This window comes from Notamacropus eugenii, chromosome 1 (assembly GCF_028372415.1).
Source record: "Notamacropus eugenii isolate mMacEug1 chromosome 1, mMacEug1.pri_v2, whole genome shotgun sequence".
Taxonomy (NCBI): Eukaryota; Metazoa; Chordata; class Mammalia; order Diprotodontia; family Macropodidae; genus Notamacropus; species Notamacropus eugenii.
In genome coordinates, this window is record NC_092872.1 from 461,342,612 (window position 1) to 461,367,275 (window position 24,664).

The following is a 24,664-nucleotide window of genomic DNA, read 5'->3' on the forward strand; positions in this document are numbered from 1 at the left end:
ATTACATTCACAGTTTATAGAAATTGTAGAAGGATTTATATTTCCACTGGGATAGGAGTTTTCCCCTAGGTCCATGCATGTACTAATCCTCATAAATAACTCTTTCTCTCCCTCAGTCAAGCAAAATTGATTTCCTTTTTATTCAGTGGGGCTCAGCCATGTAAGTGAACTATGGTCTACAACCTAAAAAGATCCAAAGCTACTGGCTATGTGAGAGTTAGTTGAACTCCTAAATCCTTTCCCAGAAGGAAGATAATGACATGAAATCTAACTAAATTGGAAATAGGAAATTAGGCAGATGAGTGGCACAGTGAATAAAACTCTGGACCTGAAATCAGGAAGACCTAAGTTCAAATCCAGCCACAGATACTTAACTAACTGGGTGACTCCAGGCAAGTCATTTAATCATCTGTAAAATGGGGATAATAAGAATACCTAACTCACAAGATTGTTGTCAAGGTTAAATGAGATAATTATAAAGTGCTTAGCTCGGTGCCTGGCACTGTGCTAAATAATTAATACATTTAATTAATAAAGTTTCCTAATTCAGTGTGTACTTGGAATCTGGAAGGTCTGAGCTCAAATCCTGCCTCAGGGACTTATACTTGTTGTTGCTGACTTATATTTATATACTTTTATGGGCAGCTAGGTGACATAGCAGATAGAGTGCAGGACCTGAAATCAGGAAGACTCATCTTTGTGAGTTCAAATCCAGTCCCAGAAACTTATTAGCTGGGTGGCCCTAAGCAAGTCACTTAATCCTGTCTGGCTCAGTTCCTCATATGTAAAATGAGTTGGAGAAGGCAATGGCAAACCACTCCAGTGTCTTTGCCAAGGAGACCCCAAATGGCGTCACGAAGAATCAGATACAAGTGAATGACAACAACACATACTTATATACAAATCTGTGTGACCTTGGGCAAGTCATTTAACTTTTTCCAGTCACAGTTTCCTCATCCATGAAAGGAGGATAACCATAGCACCTACTTCACAGGGTTTTCATGAGGATCAAATAAGATAATATAGGAAAAGTGCTTAAGGAGCTATATGAATGAAAATTGTTGTTATTATCATTTGGCTCATGGAAAAAAATTAACACAATCTGAGTCAGGATCTTGAGACTTCATTCTTTCTAAGGGAGAGGCACCAAGGAAAGATATAGCTTTGATACTTATAAAACTTTTAGGGAAACAAAGCCTTTCACTAAATCCCTTTTCCTCCTTTTTCCATAGCCTATCACCTTCCTCTTAGGAAACTATAAAAGGTTGGGAACAAATTCTAAGGTCCTGAAAACGGATTAAGGGGAGTAACTATGCTTAAAACTGTAATACTGGCACTTTAGTCTAGGTAAGATCCTTGCCTATAGCCACCTTTGATCAGACTGATTGGTTTAGGAAATGATTCTCTAGGATTCCTTAACAATTTCAAGAGACTGTTGTCCATATTGATGAAGCAGACCATTAACTGTCTGTTACCTAAACTCTGAACCCTTGCTCAATCTTAACTGTGAAATTTTATCTGTTGTTTGAGGATATTATAAATTACAACCACAAGTAAAATTAACAGTTGCATTGAGTAACTGCCCATGTTGGGATCTTTCCCAAAGCAGAAATGTTTAGAATTAGTTTCATTTAAATTAATAAAAGGCTGACTTGTGCCTAAAATATAGAGTAACAAGTCTCCTTCTGCTAAAGTAGCATCCAAGAACCCAGACTAAGATTCCAAGCATATTGAGGTGTATTGGAAAGACTGAGGGGTCAGGACACATTAACTGACATCCATTAGCTTTGTAAATTTGGGCAAATCATTTATCCTTTCAATGTCCTGCTAATTAAAAGGAGGGGGTTAGATTAGATGGCCCCCAAGGAGCTTTCTAGCATTGACAATCTAGGATAATTTAATTTCCAGCTAGCTCCAACAGCCTGTAGTTCTAGGATCAGTCCTTACTGACCTTCAAGTCCAGGTGCAGAATATAATGCTGGTGCAGGTAGTGAAGGCCCTCACAGATCTGTTTGGTGAATAGGATGGCATCCAGCTCTGTCAGGTGGTACTTTTCATCTGTGATCCGGTCAAATAGCTCACCCCCATCGACACTGCAAGTTCAAGCAAGAAAAAGGTGTGTCAGTGAGTTCCTAGGAAGATTCTGTTGTGATCATCTGGGTCTTTTCACTTACAGCAAAAAATCCAAGAACAATGTGGTTTCAGTGACTGAAAGAGTGCTATATTTGGAGGTCAAAAGGCTACAGGAGAAAAAGAAGAAGTATTTTCTTAGTGCCTCCTATGTGCTGGGCACTGCACTAAGTGAATTTGATCAGAAGACCTGAGTTTGAATCGACCTGTATGACTATGAGCCCCTCTCTTGGGCTCTGGTTTCCTCCTTTATGAAATGAGAGAGCTGCCAAAAAGCAAAGACAGAAAGAAAGTCCCGTACATGCCAAAATATTGATAGCAGCCCTTTTTTTTGCGTGGTAGCAAAGCACTAGAAACAAAACAGATTCTCATTGGTTGGGGAATAAAAAAAAATAAGGACATACACGAAGGTAATAGAATAGTTTTAATATGAAGTATTCAAAGAGGCATAAGACTGATACAGAATGAAGTAAGTGGAACAACAATATGCAATATACCCACTGGCTAAAATCATATAAATGCAAAGAACAAAAAAAAAAATAAAGAGTATATACTTATCATGACCAAGAAGTTTGGCCTTGGAGAAGAATTGAGGAAATTCACCTTCCTCCTTCTTTGCTGAGGTGGGAGACTCTGGGTGAAGATTATTACACACCCTGCCAGATTCAGTAGATTATGTTGGTTGGTTTTCCTGGAACTGTTTTATTTTTTCTTATTTCTTTTTTCATTTGTTGTAGATTGTAAATTTCTTGAGGATTAGGGACTATCTTTTGCCTTGTTTTGTATCCTCAGCACTTAGCACAATGCCTGGCACAAAGTAGGTGTTTAATAAATGTTTATTAATTGATCCTTTGTTCCTCATTCCCTACGGGATGCGGGGGAGATCTATTCATAAATTATTATAAAAACAAAAGATGTAATTTAATATGCTTTTAAAAAGAAACAAAGAGTTTGATCTAAGTGATTTCTAAGTGATTTGCAGCTTTGGATCCTATAAACTAAGCAGCAACCCTCATCTCTCCCTCACAGTCCCCAGGTTTTAATCTCCATCATTCAGGAATTGACCCTGGAGTCTGTAACAATGCCCAGGATCTTTCCTCTTGTTTCTGCCTCTCCTACTGTCTTCTGGTCAAAATAGGGGTAGGTGAAAAGGGAGAAGAGGAAAAACTCAAACCTATTCGTTCTGGGAAACTGGAAATGGAAAAAACAGTCAACAACCAGAGTTTTTGTATCATCAAGACATGTTGATTATTCAAGTTCTTTTTGACCCTGGAAATCACAAATCATCTAGAATTTCCTTTAATAAAACTTTTGGATCTAGGTCAGCCTGAAGGAGTTTTGCTAACAAATACTCCATTCATCAAACCTTGTTTATAGAGCCTGCGACGCTGAGGGCATGGAGATGAAGGAAAATTGTCCTACATCACATAGCAAGTTGTTGCCATGAAGCCATTCAGCTGTACCTGACTCTTTATGACCCTGTGAACCACAGCACAGCCAACACTGTCCGTGGGGTTTGCCATATTGGAGGGGTTTGCCATTTTCTTCCCCAGCTTGTTTGACAGAGAAAGAAACTGAGGCAAACAGGGTTAAGTGACTTGCCCAGAGTCACACAGTTCGTAAATGTCTGAGGGTGGATTTGAACTCAGATCTTCCTAACCCCAGACCCAGTGCTCTATGCACTGAACCACTTAGCTGTTTCACATAGCAAGCAGGGTAGGGCAAAAGGAAAACTAAGCGCCTTCTTAAATCATAGATCTGAACATGTGACCCCTGGGATCAAAATCTTCAATGGCTCTTAGCTGCCTCTAGGATAAAATCTATACTCCTGATCCTGGCATTCAAGGCTTTCCATGATATGTTTCCAATTTATCTTTCCAAACCTATCTCCTACCACTGCTTTGGTATAATCTCTCTGTATCAACAAAGTTGAACTACTCATCATTTTCCTAATATGTCCCATGTTTTCTTCTATGTCTTTGCTTATTCCTTTTTATGTCTAGAATAACCCTCCTTTATGCCTATTAAAATACTAACCATCCTTCAAGATCCAGGTTAAATGCCATCTTCTATTTGGTATGTTTCGTTACCATCTCAGCCATGAGTGATCTCTCCCTTCCTTAAACACCATAGTATCTTGTTCCTCCCTTATAGCTAACATCTAGTCCAACTCCTTCATTTTACAGATAAGGAAATCAAGGCACAGAGAAATGAAATGACTACCCAACCTCACACAGAGAGTAAGTGGCAGACCAGAAATCTGAACCTATGTCCTCTGCCTTGAAATCTAAATCTATCAACCTTCTTCTAGACCAGTGGGGTCAAACTCAAATAGAAGTAGAGGCCACCAAACTGCACCTAAAGATCTGGATGGGTACATATTGACTTAGAAAACCACATACTAACATAATCCATGTTTTACTGTGTTTATTTTTGTCAAATATTTCCCAGTTACATAGTAGTTATTAAATAAATATTTATTAATTGATTGAGTCTTTGTTACAAAGGATGACTCACCCACTGAGGGATGGGGGGAAAGGATCTATTCATAAATGAAGTTATTGTACAAACAAAGGATATAATTTTAAATGCCTTTTAAAAGAAACGAAGGATTAATAGGGGTCAGGCAGCACTTGGGAGTGTGACCCAGTGCTACCTCTTGGACACCTTTACTCCAGACCATGTGCTGAGTCCTGATTAATTCAAGGGTTATCGAGAGAAAGTGGAGTTCTTGGAAACACGTTGGCTGTGCCCATGAGAGCACAATGTTTCCCCAAATTTCTGCCCATCATCCCATAACCCCTTGGGGGTTATACTCACTATTCCATGACCAAAGTGAAACTGTTTTTGCTCTCAAAGGCATCGTAGAGTTGGATCAGATTCACATGGCTAAGCTGGTTCATGATGTTGATTTCATTCTTTACTTCCTCCTGAGGAGAGAGGTTTTATTGAGCTGGACCACTGTTTAAAAATTCCTGCTTCCCAACATGTGGACTATTTGTGCTTGAGCTGTGGCAGAACCTTCCAAGCTCCTACTGGTCTGATCAGTTACAGTCGGACACACTCTACCTTAACCTCAACACAGCAAATATCATCTTGGTCCTCTTCAAGAACAAAGGACAACCACCCAAATCCCCCTTTTCCCCTTTAATTATCTGCATTTTTGTCTCCTCCCATTAGACTGTGAGTCCCTTGAGAATACTGGTTTCTTGGTGGTGGAGGGGGAGATTTTGAGGAAGGGGCTGCCTTCTTTGGATCCCTAGGGCTTAGCACAGCGTCTGCCACATAGTAAGTATTTAATAAATGCTTGTTAACTGACTGACAAAGGGTGATCTTGTCTTCACTTGGAGGCCTCCAACAAATGGAAGCCTACAATGCCCTGAGGCAGCCTGTTCCACGTTTTTGACCGTTCTAATTATTGGAAGATTTTCCTCATCCAGAATCAAAATCTGCGCCCTGCGTATATTACTGCTAGTTCTGCCCTCTGAAGGCAAGTAGAAGGACTCTATTCCATCTTAGACATGGTAGCTCCTCAAATACTTCAAGATATCTCTGATAGCCCCAAACATCTTCTATCCTCTAGGTCAAAGGTGTCAAAACATGGCCCAAACTGCATGAAAGTGTAATAAGGAAATATTTAACAAAATACATAAAAAGACAAAAAAGTATACAGATAATATGAACATGTGGTTTTCTAAGTCAATTTGCAGCCCATAGGGATTCTTATGTATGGTCCAGGGGCCCCCTTTTCCATCTGAATTTGACACTATTATATTCTAGGCTAAATCTCCAAGTCACTTCAGTTCGTTTAATTATGACATGATTGCAAGACCCTTCATCATTTTCAGTGTTCTTTGGATGCTCCCTAGATTATGAGTGTCTTTACTTAAAAGCAGCACCCAGAATCAAACAGAGTACTCCATATGTGGTCCGAGCAAGGTGCAGTAATATCAACACCTTGACTTGATACAGTATTCTATAAAGTACACTTTATGAATATGGTATTTGATCCTCACAATAACCCTTCAAGGTAGATGCTATCTGCTATGAGGAACTGAGGCAGACAGAAGTTACGTGACTTGCCCACTTGCCCAAAGTCACACAGCTAAGTAAATGTGTAGGCAGGATTTGAACTCAGGTTTTTCTTACTCCAAGTTCCACATACTACCACTGCATCACCTACCTGCCTCATTCTAGACATTATGCCACTATTTATGCACCTAAGATCACATTCACTTTTATGGTAACCATGTCACCTTGTAGAGACATACTGAGCTTGCAGTTTATCAAGAACTTTATATCCATGCAGCTACCATCTTGTCCTTGTAAAGATGATTTTTTAAATTTCTGTGTAAGACTTTAAATTTATGCTATTAAAACATAACTAAAGGGGAGCAGACATTCCAACGGTTCCTGAATTTAAAATATAATTTTTGTTTACTTTAAAATTCATTTGCTTCTGCTTTTGCTAAATAAAAAACTAAATGTCCTATGTTACTTGAAGAGCCACTAGGTGGTGCCATATTGCACAGAGCACCAGGCCTGGAGTCAGGAAGACCTACAGGAATCCAACTGGGGACACTTAGCAGCTCGGAGACCATGGGCAAGTCACTTAACCCCTGTTTGCCTCAGTTTCTTCTTCTGTAAAATGAGGATAATAATAGCACCGATTTCCTAGGGTTATTGTGAGGCTCAAACACAATAATAATTGTAAAACATTTTGCAAACTGCTTTGCGAATAGTAAACACTATGTAAATGTTAGTTAATATTATTATCAATAATGTTTTTTTGGTTGCATATGGTAATTAAGTTTAAATTTAAAACATTTAAAAATGTTTTCCTAATAAATTTCATCTTATTAAATTCAGCCCAATATTCATTCAAATGTAACAAGATCTTTTGGGACCCTCACCTACAGTTCATTAACTATCCCTCCCAGCTTTGTGTCACATGTAAATTTACAGAATCACAGACTTTGAGAATTAGAAGGTACCTCAGCAGCCATCTAGTCCAACCCACACACCAAAGGAATCCCCACTATGATATACCCAACAGGAGGCAGATGGAGCATCACATTTGAGGAATGGTAAGTCAGTTTGGCTGGCCTGAAGCATGCATGGCAGGGACAAATGTACAATGACCTTGGAGAGATAGGCAGGAGCCAGAGGCCAAACAGAAAAATCACTAGATTTGGAGCCCCGGCTTCGGGTTTGAATTCCAGATCTGCCACTTGGCTGGAGGTGAGAAGGGGCTTGGTTTAGAGTGGGCTTCTTACCCGGTCCTTGGCACTCTTTACTTTGATGATCTTGGCTGCCAGAGAGAGACCAGTGGACTTCTCAGTACACTTGTGGACTTGACCAAATCTTCCCCTGTGGAAATACCAAGCACAGAAGGCTGAGAACCCTCAGAGCCAATACATCATCCCTCAAGTCAGAGTCAAAGTATTCCTAAATCTTAGTCATCTATGCAAATGGTAGGTCAGGCAATTGGGGAACAGAAAAGCTGAGAATCTAAACGTACATTATGTTATGGAGGAAGGTCCTATGTGAAACTGTATCATTAAAAGATTATAGGTATAGGATTGAGTGCTGGAAGAGACCTTTGAAAAGATGTAGTCCCACCCCTTCATTTTACAGCGGAAGGAACTGAGACCCCCATGGAGTTAATTGTCTTGCCCAAGATCATACTGCTACCTAATGGATGAACTATGATTTTTAATGTGCAGTCTAGTGTGTCCTCCATTGTCTCCAGGGCAATGTGTTACAGAGAAAAGGGAACTGGATCTGAAGTCAGAGGACCTGGGTTCAAATCCTGACTCCTGTGTGACCACTGGCAAGTTACCTGATCTTTGGGCTTTAGTTTTATCACCTTACATAGGTTCCTAAAGTGGGTGATACTGCCCTTTAGGGGTACTGAAATGATCTAGAGGATCAGTAGTAGCCTCAGGTGCAACGAAGGCATTAAATAAAAATAAAGGGGGTGGTGGAAGCATAAGGAAAGAAGAGATGAGAAAATTTTGAAAAACCGTTCATATATGTTTCATCTATTATATAACAGAGTTAAAGTCATAGTGATTACATTATTTTCTAAATAAACACACAAAATGTAAGTTATAATTGATCAGCGGTCAAGTCCACCAACAGGTCTTAACAATCAAGTATTGGCAGGCGAATATGTCGGCATTGCTAGAAAGTCCAGCACACATCAGCAGGAATATGTGCATATTGTTTACAATATGATATTATATGTTTACATGATATAATATTGCATTATCAAAATTTCAATGCAGAAAAACTCACAAATTTAAAATAAATTATTAAATTTAAGATGTCATTTCAAAAAATTAATTTTTTTTGAAATGACACAAATTTTTTTAAAAATTAGTGTTAAAGAAAGTAGATTTCCAGGGGCCACTGAGTAATTTTCTTTTTTTTTTCTTTTTTTTTTTGGAAAAGTAGACAGTAGGCCAAATAAGTTTGGAAATTTCAGATCTATAAGATAAAAGATCTGGAGTAGATGGCCTCTGATATCCCTTCCAACTCTGTCATCTCATGAACATTCTTATTTTACAGTGGTCAGAAGGTCTTTACCTTCCCCAAAATCACAGCCACTTAATGGAAGAACCATAACTAGAACTCAGCACTCCTGGTCCAATATATTTTTCATTATCTCCTGAACAATGCACAGTGGAAAGAACACTGGATTTGCAGTCATGGGACCTGGGCTCAGATTCAAGCTCTATTATTTCCTACTGTAGCAGGGTTTTGCTTTGTACATACCCAAACCACCTAAGCTGGTGGTTTCCATGTGGAAGACAGCAAAGACCTGCTTCTAGGAGAAAACATTCTGTATGGGAATAGACTCTTTCCATCGATTGTATAGCCAGAACAGTTTCTGTCTTTCAAACTACCAGACTGAGATGTTCTCTCTTTCTGGTGGCATCAAAGAAGGTGAAGGTCCCATTTACCCACAGCATAGGCACTACAAACAGAGCTAGATGACAGAAGGGTTGTCTTCCCCTCTCTACCTATAGGCCCAGTGGTCCCAAGAATCAAGCTTAGAGTCTGGCCCTGTTCTGTTTCGTTTGCCCTGTTCAGTGCTAGGCACAAGCAATGGTGTCCCCAGATGTGGACACAAGCCATGGTGACCTTGGGAACAGAATTCCAGACCAAATGTGGCAGCCAGCTCAGCAAGAAAACCCTAAGAAGCCAGGGGGCTCCAGACTCAAGCCCAGGAGGGCTTTGGACTTGAATTTGGTGGGACTGTGCTATACAGGAATTGAATTAAAGTTGTAAATCTAATGCCACTCTCTTCTCCAGAAACTGAGATGGTATAGGGGAAATGGGAATTATGCCCCTGCATATTGGGGGAGGGGGAGAGTAGAGTTTGTATATTGGTTCTTTTGGTGTCTTTGAAATAAACATTTCTTTGTAAAAGCTATTCTAACTGTTAAGTGGCTAAATGAAACAGGGGACCCCCTAAAATTGAGTGAACCATCACCCTTTAAGGTATTGGAAAAATCTAGATAAAAAGTGAAATGTCCTCCTTCAGTCAGTATGGGCCAGGGTAATCACTGTTAGAGTTACCTATGTGTTTTTAGAAGCACATTACTTCACTGTGGGCCTCATTTTCTTCCTCCATAAAACAAAGGGGTTGGAATATATATTCTTTAAGGTCCCTCCTAGATCTGAGTGCTATGATATGTGGGATTCTGCCCCAGTCTCCAGACTTATGGCCTTAAATTTCCCATGATCTATTAAGCTGCGTCCTGCATGGAGCTAGATTGGTGAGGAGACACCAGAATTCACCCTCTCTCTGCTCCCCTTTTCAGCTCTCCAGATACCCTAGCGCCAGTCCCCAAGCCAACCACCTCCCCATCAAAACAGAAGACTCCACCTACCCTCCCAAGACTTCATGCTGGCACACAGTGTAGCCTGTGGTGATCGGTACTTCCTTGACACTCACTATCCGGTGCTCAAAAGGAGCTGGGGGGGCCGGGCTGTCATCTAAGAGGACACAAACAAATATCACATGTCCTTATCACTCAGAAAGACTTGACTGGCAGCATGCACCTCTCAGCAGTCTCTTACAATCACACTAGTTTGGACATTGTTTACATTAAGGAGAGTAACATAGTCTATGTAGGGATGGGGATCCTGTGGCCTCAAGGTCACATGTGGCCCTCCAGGTTCTCAAGTGTGGTCTGTCCCTCTCATTTTCTCAGTGGCTCTTCACAACAATGCTTTGGGGGTAGGTACAACAAGTCTCTCTGTTTTTCTGATGAGGAAATTAATGCCCATGGAAGGGAGGAGACTTGCTTCCCAAAGCTGAGTCAATGGGGAAGCTGGGACATGGAGGGAGGCTCTCCCCCCTCCCAGTAAAATCAGTCCTCTCTGAACAGGTTGGAATGTGATCACAATGTCCTACAAAAGTGACAGCCGTCATATGGTAATTACCACAAGGAACATCAACATGTGGAAATGAATACGTAAAAAATGCCAAGTGAAGAGGGTAGAGCATGAGTTAGTCTTTGTCCAGTATGGAGCAATAGGAAACCTGCTGGATCTTTCAAAGCCAGAAGACCTGGATTTAAATTCTGGCTATGCCAGTGAATGACTGGCACCAAGGGCAAATCCCCTTCCGTTTTGAAGTCAGAGTCCTCATTTGTAAATTGGGGCTAATAATATTGCACCCCTTACTTTGTACAGTTGTTATGGAGATCAAATGAGAATATATACGTATATATACATATACACACACACATACACACACACATATATACCTATATGAAATCTTTGGAACTATAAAGTGATATGTTAATGGGAGTTACTGTTATTTTAATTTCAAAATATATATAAGGATAAAAAAGATAGGAAGACTATTTGAAAAGGTTTAAATAGAATTTCATGTTCATTAGATTTCTTTTTCTCGAGAGGTTGATTGTTGTCATTGCCATTATTTATATATAACCATGGGATAGATAGAAAAGGCATCCAGCTTCTGGATCCTCTTTCCTCGATGGCAAGGTGATAGTTGGCTAATCTGGGAAACTGAGCTATGCTGATGTTGGCTTTAAAATTTTTTTCATTTTTAGCGTGTTTGATATTGCTAGTAGCACATAATCCAGAAAAATAATGTGTCCTTTTCCCCTCCAGCCCATATCTGCTTTTTAAAAACAAAAGTCTTCAATGCTTAATCCAAAGAAGGAACTTGAATGGTGAGAATGTAGGGCATTGTGGTAGGTCAGTGGAAGAGATTGCTTTGCTTGGAATACTTGGAGGTGTCTCTCATGTTAAATTATGGGTTGCTCTAGACTCTTCTTCCACTACAACTGAATCTGCCCCAGAATCTGTAATGCAGTTTTTGCTTCTTAGGATCATACTGACAAGTCAAATAACGCCATCTCATTCCTAATGGGATATATTATTTTATTTATGTGTAACAGCCCTAAATGGTTGTCCTTTGGGTAGGTTTTGGGTCTGAGCACTAGTTATGGATGTCAGGATTTGTAGTACAGTATTTCAAAGGAATTTTCCCAGGAAGAGACAGAATCTTTGTTAACAGCCAGTCAGTCAAATAATGATTAAGTGCCTACTATGAGTCAGGGCCTATGCTGGAGTTGGAATGGGGTTTGTACTGGATAGGGTGGGGCCCAGCTGGTGAGGAAGCCAGAGGAGGTTATAAGTTTTAAGAAATAATAGGGAGAAGGACAGCTAGGTGGCACAGTGGATATAGCACTGGCCCTGGAGGGAGGGAGGAAGCAGAAAGAGGAAGAAAAGAAAGAAAGAAAGAGAGAAAGGAAGGAAGGAAGGAAGGAAGGAAGGAAGGAAGGAAGGAAGGAAGGAAGGAAGGAAGGAAGGAAGGAAGGAAGAAGAAAGAAAGAAAGGAAGGAAGGAAGGAAGGAAGGAAGGAAGGAAGGAAGAAAAAAAGAAAAAAAGCCAGAAAGAAAAAAGAAAGAGAGAGAGAAAGAAAGAAAGAAAGAAAAACCTGGAAGTTCCAGAGCTTATCCTGACCTCAGGCTGCCTTGGTGGAGAGAGAGCTCTGAACAGAGCCGCTAAAGTACCACAAAGGCAGTCACTTACCCAAGACCAGACCACCTGGCTTCTCACAGTGCACACTCTTTCCTGCAGCCATGGCTCCTCCTACAGCTGTTGCCACATTTTCAGGCTCCTGGGTTCCATTTCCTGGGTTTCCCTCTTGTTCAGCTGAGCTTCCAGAGGCCTCTCTCCTCTCCTTCTGGGCAGTGCTGTGTCCCATTGCCAGCTCACCTTCTGACTCAGATTTATCCTCTGCTTTCTGGTCATTAGTCCCAAGGAGAAAGGTTCCCCTCTCCTTGTCTTGTGGGTTGTGTTCACTCTGTCCTGCTTCCAGAGACTTCCCTTCAAGGCCTATCACAGTGGGATCAGTTCTAGAGGGCTGGAAAGAGCCTATGGGCACCCATATATCCTGCCCACGTGGGCTTCCTCCCCCTTCAGAGGACAACGATGCCAAGGGCCTGGGTCTAAGGGCCTTCTCTGAAGAGCGACTCCAACCTCCTGCCGGGCTCACCAACATCTCCCCTGGTGTACCTGTCTCCTGCACATGGATAGACAACCTGCAGAAAAGAGAATTGGACACAAAGAGTCTTTCTACCTCCATTCCCACCAGGAGCCTTTATCACCGTTTCTTGTATTTGATGACCATTCTCAACTACTTTGATCTTCGGTTTTCTCATTTCTAAAATGGAGACAATAATCTGTGTCTTTCCTATTTTACAGGACTTTGGGGGGGGGGGGGGGTCACAGATAATGGATGTGGAAGTGCTTTGTGACCATGAACCTCTATACAAATGGGAGGTAGGGGATAGTGTACCAGCATGCCACATTTGACCCCCTAAGGTGGCAGATGTCACAGGTTAATGATAGATAGGACATAAAAATGTTATAATAATATAGTATTTATTCAGTGTAGTATGGTGGAAAGAGCACTGGATCTGGAGCCAGGAGATCCAATTTCAAGTCCCAGCTTCTTGCTGAATTCCCATGGTCAGGGGAACTTCTCCTCTCTGGGTCTCAGCTTCTTTATATGTCAAACCGGTGGGGAGGAGGGATGGGATTTGACCATCTCTAAGGTTGTAAAGTAGAAAGAACTGGAGCCAGAGGACTTGGGTACAAATCCCAGCTCAGCTTCTTAAGTGTGGACAACCCAGGCAAATCACAATTCCTCTAGGTCTCAGTTTCCTCATTTGTAAAATGAGAGGGGATCCACCAGTGATCTTTAAGATTCCTTCCAGTTCTAAATCCTTTGATCTTATGGTTGCTTCCAGGTCTGTGATTCTAGAATACAACACACTAAAGGGGACCTTGTGTTCATGATTATTTTACCAATTCGGAGAGTCTGCCCTGGGTGAAAAGGCAATGATTTAGGCCAGATGCCCTCAAGTTCCCTGCCAGGCTGTGGATTTCACACTTAGGGTCACCTGCTCAGGACAGCCAGTTCCCTCCGCTGCCACATTATCTCTCCCTCAAGGTGACCTTGAAGCTTGGCAGCAATGCCGCAGCAATTCCTGGTTTCTTTTTCAGAGGAGAAAGCCCCGGTCTGTGGGCGTAAGCGTGGCTCTGGATTGTTACCAGGCTGCTGCCCCTGTGCCTCCTGGATACATCAGTATGTTTGGTTCCCTCCTGCCTGTGCCCAGATATATGGACACCTTCTGTTGAAAACCACACACAATAACATGAGGACATGAGATTCAGGACACAGCTTGGTTCAGTGGTTTGCATCCTGAGCTTTAAGTCAGCAAAAAGGTGCTAAGCCTGACTCTCCTGCTAACTTGCTATCTGATCCTGAGCAAGTCACTTCCCATTGGCCAGATTCAGTTGCCTCATCTGAAAAATGGGGATAATGATAAATAATAATGCCTGCCCTGACTACGGTGTTCTTGTTGGGGTCAAACGACATAAAGGAGAGGAAGGCAGTAGACATGCTGTACCCCAAAGTATTTGTATTCTAAGGTCCTCTCAGCCACCCTCCATGGAGGCCTACATTCACTTGCCCTAAATGATCCTAACAGTAGTGATATGGTCTTATACACTAACTTTGCATTCTAAATGTCACCTTTTGCCCTCACAATACCCTGAAAGGTAAGTAAAAAGGGTCAGGAAGTACGGTCTGATTTTATAGATGAGAAAACTTAGAGGCAGCTAAGTGGGCCCAGCGGACAAATGAATCAGGAAGGCCTCGGTTCAAATTCAGCCTCGGATGCTTACTAGCCATTTGGGCAAGACACTTAACTTCTGTCTGCCTCAGTTTCCTCATCTGTAAAATGGTGATAAGTACCTATTTCCCAGGGTGGTTGTGAGGATAAATTGAGATAATATTTGCAAAACACATTGCAAACCACACAGTCCTATATAAATTCCACCTATTATTAATATTATTAAACTGAGTTTGCTCCTGCCCTAGGCTACTAGAGATACTTCAGACCTAGGGATCTTTTTTTCTATCTTCACCTTTAACTCACTTCCCCCATTTTTTTGAACCCTGCTTCTCCCTACCTTAAAACTCCTCCCCCATCACACACATGCACACATACACGCATGCACATACATGTGCACACACATACACGCACACACAGAGCCTTCTCATTAAAGAAGCATATCTTGTGTCTGATTTCCCTGAAAATCTGTCTCAGAGCACCTTATCACCCAGTATGAAGCCAAGAATACACCTTCTTGGGTTACTTTAACCCTTAAATGGCTGTTACTTTTTCCTAGTTCTATATATTGCCCTTTGAAGGCTCACTGTAATGATTCCACCCCCTTTCCCCACCACCTCATCTTTTATCCTTTCAACTCAAGTCCACAACTCAGACTTAGGGACCCTGAGTGAGGTGGGTCTCCCAGCAGCTGTTGGCCAGGAATTCAACTGGCTTTCCTGGCTTTGGGGAGTCTCACGTTTCCTTTCCCCTCTGAACAACGAGAGATAAGTGAGGAGCCCGGACTTTGCCAATTGCCAAAGCAAACAAAGACATTTGATCCTCCACAGAGGAGTCAATTAAATCCCAAGGATGGTTTAATTTCAGATTACTGGGGCTTGGTCTTCGAAAAGGGGAAGTTACCCAGCAGGTCAAATGCCCCCACAGCCAGTCTGCGACCACATTGGCAAGTTTGTCTTTTCTGTCCTCCCACTGCTTCTTTCCATACCCAAGGTCACAGGATCACAGGATTTAGAGCTAGAAGGGAATTCAAAGATAGTTTAGTTCAAGCTTCTCATTTTACAGATGAAGAAAATGAGGCCCAAAGAGGTTAAAGGACATATCAAATTGGGATTCAAATCCAATCGTCTAAAGGAGTCCAAGTTACCGGGTCCAAATAAACTACTAAACCAGCAGATGTGACCACAGAGCTTCTGTGGGCGAGCTTTAGATTGCATTGGAAAATACCTAAGATACCATAGGACTGGGAAGGATGAATATTGTCCTGACTTTCCAGAAAGAGGAAGTAAAGTCTGAAAATTCTAGACTGGCAAAATTGACTTCTATTCCTGTAAAAATTATAGAACATATTATTAAAGGGATGGTTTGTAGGCACGTAGGGAGTGTAATCCTACCAAATTCCTTCTGTAACACAAATATAGTCTTGAAACCTAAACCAGGAAGAGTCAAAACAGAGAAAGAAAACTATAGACCAGTTTCCCTAATGAATATTAATGCAAAAAAATTTAAATACAATTCTAGCAAGATTACAACAATATATCACAAAGTTTACACACTGTGGCCAGGTAGGATTTATATCAGGAACACAGGGCTGATTCAATCTTAGAAAAACTATAAGCATAATTGACCAGAGAAATAACAAAAACAGTAAAAATTATATGATTATTTCAATAGAGGCAGAAAAAGCATTTGGCAAAATACAACATCCATTCTTATTAAAAACACTAAAAGGAATAGGAATCAATGAAGCCTTTCTTAGAATTATAAATTACATCTATTTAAAACCAAGAGCAAGCATTATCTGTAGTAGGAATAAACTAAAAGTCTTTCCTATAAGATCAGAGATGAAGCACGAATGTCCATTACCATTACTATTATTGAATAATGAAATAGAAGTGCTAGCAATAGCAATAAGACAAGAAAAAGATACCAAAGAAATAAATATAAGCAAAGAGAAAACAAAACCATCACTTTTTTGCAGATGATATGATGGCTTATTTAGAGAGCCCTGGAAAATCAACTACAAAATTAGTTGAAACTGTTAACAATTTCAGCAAAATTTCAGGACATAAATCCACACAAACTATTAGAATTTCTGCATATTACCAATAAAACCAAGCAGGAAGGGATAGAAAAATAAATTTCATTAAGAAATAACTACAGACAGTATAAAATACTTGGGAGTATACCTGCTAAGATATACACAGAAACTATGTGAACAAAATTACAACACTCTGAATGTAAATAAAGAAAGCTAAATAATTGGAGAAATATTAATTGCTCATGGGTAAGCCAAACCAATATAATAAAAATGACAATACTACCTAAGTTATTTTATTTATTCAATACCATACCAATCAAACTATCAAATAATTGTTTTATAGAACTAGAAAAAATAATGACAAAATTCATCTAGTGGAACGAAAGTTCAAAACTATCAAGAAGGTGGGGGGAGATGGAATGAAGGCAGCTCTAGGAATATCAGATATAAAACCACACTACAAAACTGTAATCACCAAAACAATTTGGAACTGGATAAGAAATAGATTGGTTGATTAATGGAACAGATTAGTTATACAATATACAGAAGTAAGTGAGAACAGTAAGCCAGTATTTCATCAACTCAAAGTTTTGATCTATTGGGACAAGAATTCACTATTTGACAAAAACTGCTAGGAAAACTGAAAAGTAGTCAGGCAGAAAATGGGCATAGACCAACATCTCACACCATATACCAAGAGAAATGGGCACTTCATTTAGACATAAAACTTGATAAGCAAATTAGTAGAGCATGAAAGAATTTACCTGTCAGATCTAAGGATAGAGAAGAGTTCATGATCAAATAAGAGATAAAGAGGGTTCACAGGAGATAAAATGGGCAATTTTGATTACATAAAATTAAATGGTTTTTGCACAAACAAATCCAAAGCAACCAAGATTAAGAGGAATGCAGAAAACTGGGAAAGAATTTTTCCAACTAGTGTCTGTGATAAAGGCCTCATTTCTAAAATATATAGAGAACTGAGTCAAATATACAGGAGTACAAATCATTCCCCAATTGGTAAATGGTCAAAATATGTGACCAAGGAGTTTTCAGAGGAAGAATTAAAGCTATCTATAGTCATATGAAAAAATAAACTTTGTTTCTTTGGCTTTAAAAAAAAAATGCTCTAAATCACTATTGATTAGAGAGATGCAAATCAAAACAACTCTGAGGTACCACATCACACCTATCAGATTGGCTAATATGACAAAACAGGAAGATGATAAATGTTGGAGAAGATGGGGAAGAGTTGGAACACTAATTCATTGCTGGTGGAGCTGTGAGTTGGTCCAACCATTCTGGAGAGCAATTTGGAACTATGCCCAAAAATGTGCATATCCTTTGACCCAGCAATATCACTTCCAGGACTTTATCCCAAAGAGATCATAAAATGGGAAAGAGTCCCACGTGTACAAAAATATTTATAGCAGCACTCTTTGTGGTGGCCAAGAACTGGAAATCAAGGGGATGCCCATCAACTGGGGAATGGCTGAACAAGTTGTGGTATATGAATGTAATGTAATGTGGTATATGAATGAATGAATGTGGTATATGAAGAAATGATGAACAAGAAGACTTCAGAGAGACCTGGAAAACTTATATGAACTGATGCTGAGTAAAAGGAGCAGAACCAGGAGAACTTTTTACACAGCAGCAACCACAGTGTGTGAGGAATTTTTCTAGTAGACTTAGTACTTCATTGCAATGCAAGGATTTAAAAAATTCCCAATGGACTCTTGAGGCAAAACACCTTCCACATACAGAGAAAGAACTATGGAACTGGATCACAGAATGAAGCAGATCATTTTCATTTGTATTATGTTTTGTTTTGTTTTATGGTTTCTCCCATTCATTTTAATTCTTTTATGCAACATGACTAAGGTGAAAATGTATTTAATAGGAATGTATGTGTAGAACCTACATAAGATTGTATGCTGTGTCAGGGAAGGAATGGGAAGGGAGGGGGGAAGGAGGGAGAGGGAAGGGAAAAAATCTAAGATATATGGAAGTGATTGTACAACATGGAAAACAATTAAAATAACTTAATAGTTAAAAAAATAAAACAAACAAAACCAATGCAGCTAAAATGAGAAGAAAAGCAGAAAACTGGAGGGAAGGATCTTTGCAGCAAGTTTCTCTGAAAAAGATTTCATTTTTCAAATATATGGGGAACTGAGCCAAATGTATAAGAATAAGAGTCATTCCCCAATTGATAAATGGTGAAGGAGTATGAGTAGGCAGCATATAAAGGAAGAAACACAAACTATTGATAGTCACATGAAAAAATGCTCTAAATCACTTATAATTAGATAAATGCAAATTGAAACAACTGAAATAAAATCTCGCATCCATCCAATTGGTTAATGTGACAGAAAAAAAGATGATAAATGTGGGAAAATAGATATACTAAAGCACTGTTGGTGGAGCAGTGATCTAGTCCAACCATTCTGGAGAACAATTTGGAAGTATGCCCCCAAAACTGTTAAATTGTGCATACCCTTTGACCCAGTAATACCATGACTAGGTCTATACTGCAAAGAGATCAGAGAAAAAAGAAAAAGACTCATATGTACAAAAAAATATTTACAATGAGGGGATGCTCATCAGTTAAGGAATGCTTGAACAAGTTATGGAATATGAATGTGATAGAATACTATTGTACTATAAGAAATGATGAAGGGAATAAATAATTTCAGAAAAACTTGGGAAGACTTATGTGAACTAATGCAAAGTGAAGTGAGCAAAACCTGGGAGAACAATTTACACAATAACAACAGTATTACAAAGATAATTAACTATGAGAGCCTTAGTAACTCTGGTCAGTACAATGACCCACTACAGTTCCAAAGGACACATAATGAAAAATACTATCCATCTCCAGATAGAGGACTGATGGATTGAGAGTGCAAATCAAAGTATATATTTTTCTATCTTTTTCTTTTTCTCATTTTTCTTTTTTTAAACATGATTAGTGAGGAAATTTGTTTTGAATTACTTCATATTTGTAATGGGTTTTTATTTCTTCCCTTCTTAATGTATGAAGGAAAGGTGGGGGAGGGAAAGAATCTGGAACTAAAAATAAAACTGAATAAAAATTTAAAAAGAAAGTTAGTGATCACTTAAAGGTAGCATAGTATAATAAAGAGAAGGTCATGATGGACTAACCTCATTTTCTTTTCTGAAAGGTTGATTACAGCAGGTGAGGAGAATGCCATCAAAAAAACATTGTGTTTAGTTTTCAGCAAAATATCTCACAAAGTCTTTTATCCTAATCTTGTGGACAAGACAGAGAGACATGGGCTAAATGACACTGCAGTTACAGGTAGGTATTAGTCAAATTTGCAGACAACACATAGCTAGGAGAGATAACTAACATGTTGAATGAGTCAAGATCCAAAAAAATCTCTACAGGTTAAAGTAAGGAGACAAATGTAACTGGATGAAATAATAGGAATAAACTTTATTCTACCCTTGGGTTGAAGAAATCCATCTCAGAAGCACAGGATAGTGGAATTGTGGCTGGAAAATAATTGTGACTATAATTAAGAAAAAGATCTAGGGGTTTTAGTGAACCACAAGCTCCAATTTCATTAAGAGTGTGACATAGAAGCCAAAAACCCTAAGGCTATATTAAGAGAGGTCAGATGGGGTCCAGAGAGAGTGACAACTCCCTACTCTGATTGAACTATATCTAGAGAATTGTATTCTTTTGGAGGCAATAATTTTAAGAAGGAATGAGTGAATTCAGAGAAAGGCAGTCAGGATGGTGAAAGGATAGGAGAGCATGTCTTACAAGGATGAGTTGAAATAATTGGAAGGAAATAGAAAAGAAAAGTCTTCAGGGAGGTGGAAAGAGAGGTGGAGGAGTGCAGATTGAACCCAGGGACAATAAACTAGAATCAATGAACGAAACATGACGAGAGGTGGATTTAGGATTGCAGTAAGAAAAAGTTCCTAACCATCAGAGCTATTGCAAGGTGAAATGGGTGGCCTCAGAAGGGAGAGGGCTCTTCCCGGGAGGTCTGCAAGCAAAGGCTAATTGGCCATTTGTAGGATATGTTATAATGGAGATTCTCTTTCAGGCACGTTCTGTACCAGAGGGCCACTCAGGTATTTTCCAGTTCACTGGAAGCGACTCACTTTCTTCCCTGGGGTACAATCTCAATGAAAGGGTAGGGGTTTGGTTAGATAAGAGGGACTTACAGTGCAATGGGAACAATGGGGTCAGAGGTCCTGAGGTTGAATCCTACAACAAATTTGCTGTGTAACCTTAGACAAGTCATTTTCTTTCCTTCTCTAGCCTTTGGTTCCTCATCTGTAAAACTGAAGGTGAGGCTGAGGGAGGGGATTTCAATTAGATGATTTCTTTGGTCCCTGTCAGCTCTGCTACTATGTGATCTTAGGATTACATAAATCTAATCATAATACTATCTAATCATAGTGATCATAAATCCAAGGCTGGAAGAGACTTTGGAAGTCATATTGTCTAGCCCCTTCATTTTACAGACGAGGAAGTGAGGACCAAAGAGGGTCAAATGGGTAGCTGCAAATTGTTCCTACATAAGTAAGCATGGACAGGATAATCAGTCCCTACCTTGGAGGCTTCCCTCTACCCCGGGCTCCCACGGGCTGGGACAAAGCTCCTAGACCTTGCTTTGCCACCTTTTCTGTTGGTGCAGAAGCAGGCTGGCCAGGCATGTCTCCTCCTTGTTCTACTCCCTCAGGTGCCACCTGAACCTGGGAGATTTCATTCTTCCCTTGTGGTACTGTTGTACAATCTGGATGCACAAGGGTGATGTCACTGACTTTCTCTGAGTCTTCGTACACTGCATCTTTGGGTGATGGAGGACAGTCAGAAGATCTCTGGCGAGAAGCTGGGGTGGAAGCTCCATCATCCTGCCTTGGGGAGGCCCCTACCCCTCTGAGAGGGTCTGAGCTAACTCCAGGATCTTTAGGGGTCACAGGAGGCAGCCTCTTGTCCTTCCCCTCTGACGACTCTGCCTTTTGGCTTTCTAAATAGAGACACAGACAATAAAAATGTCAAGTTAATTAAACACCACTGTGCTGTGTGCGTAAGGTCTGTTGATTTGAATAATGGACCAGATTCTCCTATCCCTTTGCTGCATAAAACCTTATAAAGAAATGTTTTATGCCAAGGTACCCTTGAGGACACCATGCCTTCCAAAAAGACTTCTCTAATTTGCCACACTCATACTCAAAATCACCCCTTTTTTCTAGGTCCCCTAAGCAAATAGCACATATTATTTTGTTATTGTTCTTAACATCTACGAGACTTTAAACCCCATGAGGGTAGAGATATCTAATCTAAACCTTGTGGCCTGTCTAGTGCCTTGCAGCACACATTAGGGCCTTAATAAATATTTGTCGAATGATTGGATGAACATTGAACAAGGCCTCATTTGTGTATGCTCTGTGTCTCCTTCCAGAGAAAGGAGTTCTTAACCCTTTTGTGTCCATTATCCCTGTAGCAGTCTGGGGAAATCTATGAGCCCTTTCTCAGAACAATGTTTTTTAAATGCATAATATAAAATATTTAGGAGCAAAAAAGCAAATAATTATGTCGGAACAGACTTATCAAAATTTTTTTTAAGTTCATAGATCCCAGGCTAAGAATTCCTGAGAGACTGGCTTATTGAGAAAGAAACCTTGTCCTCTCTTCCTTCTCTAACTCCTCTCTTGCTCCAAAGTGCCTAGAATAGAGTTATTCATAAATAGGAATTCAATAAATACGTGTTAAAAAAAAACCTGTTAGTTCCCCAGTCCTGATTGTCCCTGAGAACTTTCATGTCACCAAAATGAGGAGGACAAAACAATATTATAATCCTGGGTCCTAGGGATAGTTGTGGGTGTAGGAAATGCTTCAGCGGAAGGCAGCAACAGAGGGTTCCAACATACCTCCCAAAGGCCTCCTGATCTCAGCTTGCACTCCTCTGGTGCTGAGGGTCTGCTTTGGCTTAGCCCCCTTCTCATCAGCTTTCTCCTTGTTCTAAAAAGCAAGCGTCATCATAGCCATCATTACACAGCATGAAAGAAAAATTACTCAGGCCACCAAGAGATGAGGCACTGCCTTATTCTGAGGATTATTACTGGTGTGACCTTGGGCAGGCTGCTTTGCCTCACTCTCCAGATCTAGAAAATGAGGGTGTTGGGCAGTTCCAAATCTTTGATCTTAGGATCTTAGGATTCTAAAGAAACAGCAGGGCCCAGTGGATACAGAGGTGGCCTCACTGCTCTAGCTTAGCAGATCCTCAATACTCTTGGCAGCTCTCAAAGACTAAAAGTTGAAGAGATGGTGCTGACCTGCCCTAGGGGATGGAGTTCCCCTAACCAATGAAATGACAGTTCCAGGCCCTTTCCCCTATCCTGTGATATTACTGCATGCAGAGTATTGTGCTAGGCACTGGGAGGAAGGGGACGAGACAGCCCTAGACACTCTAAAGAGAGAGAGAACTTTCAACACATTTAAAAAATTTATGTTAGGGCCAAGACTAAGGAAACACATACTAATTCAAAGCTATGAAAAAGAACTCATTGGAAACTTGTTCCTTCAGTCTCTAGCACTGGATCTTGCACATCATAGGCTCTCAACAGAAAGCTGACTGATTGAATTAGTTGCTAGAGGTGTGTGTGTTCGTCCTTTGTTACCGAAGAAGACCATGCTATAAGAGAAATGATGACATGACTTGCACTTGACTTTGTTTTGAGTGAGGAAGGGCTGTGCAGGTCACCAGCCTCACTTCTCCAGAGCCATCTGAATCCAGTGACCAGATATTCATCAGGATGACTGGAGATGACCCAGGATGAGGCAATTGGGGTTAAGTGACTTGCCCAAGGTCACACAGCTAGTGAGTGTCAAGCATCTGAGGTGAGATTTGAACTCGGGTCTTCCTAACTCCTGCACTGGTGCTTTATCCACTGCACCACCTAGCTGCCCTTTAGTTGCTAGAGGTAGTCTCTAAACAAATTATCCATTAAGACCAGTAAAAGTATTATTAGTTCTGACTTGAAAAAGAAAGAGTATCTTCTATTTAATTATAACAATTCACATCTTTATGGCACTTTAAGGTTTACAAAGTACTTGCTTCACCATAACCTTGTGAAATTGGTAATGAAAATGTTATTATTCTTCTTTTACAAATGAAGAAACTGAGGTTCAGAATGGTCCAAGGTCACAGCTAATAAATGCAAGAGGTGGAATTTTCACCTGAGTTTTGAGTCCCAGTCCGGCAATATTGGAAGAGTCTTTTTCTCTCTCAGCTGATGGGGACAAAGTACCCAACCAAAGTGGTTCATTAAGCCTCACTTTCACCTCATTGGTAAAATGAGGGAGTGGGACTAGATAATCTCTAGGTCTCTTCCAGTCCTAAATTTTCTGATCTTAGTAATAAAGGTATATAGTAATATCCCCTGCCTAAGGTGAGAGTAGCCTTTTCTGCCTTTGAAAAGCTAAGTTCTCAAAGTTCAAGTTTAATGAGCACCTTCTAATGAAACTCCACTGGAGCTAGATTACATTTCTTTTTGGATAGCAACATGCAAGTCATTAACTATTAGATCAAAACATCTAAGCAGGAGCTGGATTTAATGAGCATTTATTGAGAGCCTATTTTATGCCTAGGTATATAATGGGAGCCAAATGGGAATCTGACTCTTGGCTTGCTTTCATTCATCTCATAATCCCCATCTTGGACTCCATTCCTGAATCATCAGGCTCGAATAGGTGCGCCTTCCCCTTACCTTACTGGAGAATGAAGCCTCCACACCACTTCCCAGCCATCTCTATACTATGCTAGGGTGCTTGTCGGTAGCCCCATCCCAGCCTCCCACAGCTATTTCTAGCCCCCCTTTTGTGTTGTCTTTCTGTTTGAAGGCATGCGTCAAATTGATGCTCATATTTATATCCCCGGCATGCTTAGCATCACATCATGCTTGTCATTTAATAAGTCTCTCTCTCTCTTCCTCTCCTCTGTCTACCTCCTCTCCCCCTTCTCTCTCTCCTCTTCTATCCTTTCTCCCTTCTCCTCTTCCTCCTTCTTGTTTTTCTTCTTTTTTTCTCTCCACCTCCTCTCTCTCTTTTCTCTCTTCCTTTCCTGCTCCTCCTCTATCTTCCCTCCCTCTCCTCTCTCTCTGTCTCTCTCCATTTTCCTCCTCCTCTCTCCCCTCCTCTCTCTGTTCCTCTCTCTGTCTCTCTCTCCACACACACACACACCACACACACACACACACACACACACACACACACACACACACACACATACACCAGCCTCACCCCAAGACA

General features: G+C 40.4%; 1 protein-coding gene across 4 annotated transcripts in view; it reads right to left on the reverse strand.

Moving 5' to 3' along the window:
* Positions 1–24,664, reverse strand: part of MYLK3 (myosin light chain kinase 3) — a 77,658-nt gene that overhangs the window by 14,425 nt on the left and 38,569 nt on the right. For all 4 annotated transcript variants that reach the window (XM_072632123.1, XM_072632124.1, XM_072632122.1 and 1 more), the window contains exons 2-8: positions 22,285–22,375; positions 20,963–21,380; positions 12,214–12,725; positions 10,032–10,137; positions 7,407–7,500; positions 4,951–5,060; positions 1,952–2,093 (exon numbers count right to left, since the gene is read on the reverse strand). In XM_072632123.1, coding sequence (XP_072488224.1) covers positions 1,952–2,093; positions 4,951–5,060; positions 7,407–7,500; positions 10,032–10,137; positions 12,214–12,725; positions 20,963–21,380; positions 22,285–22,375 — 1,473 coding nt within the window. The remainder of the gene's footprint in view (positions 1–1,951; positions 2,094–4,950; positions 5,061–7,406; positions 7,501–10,031; positions 10,138–12,213; positions 12,726–20,962; positions 21,381–22,284; positions 22,376–24,664) is intronic.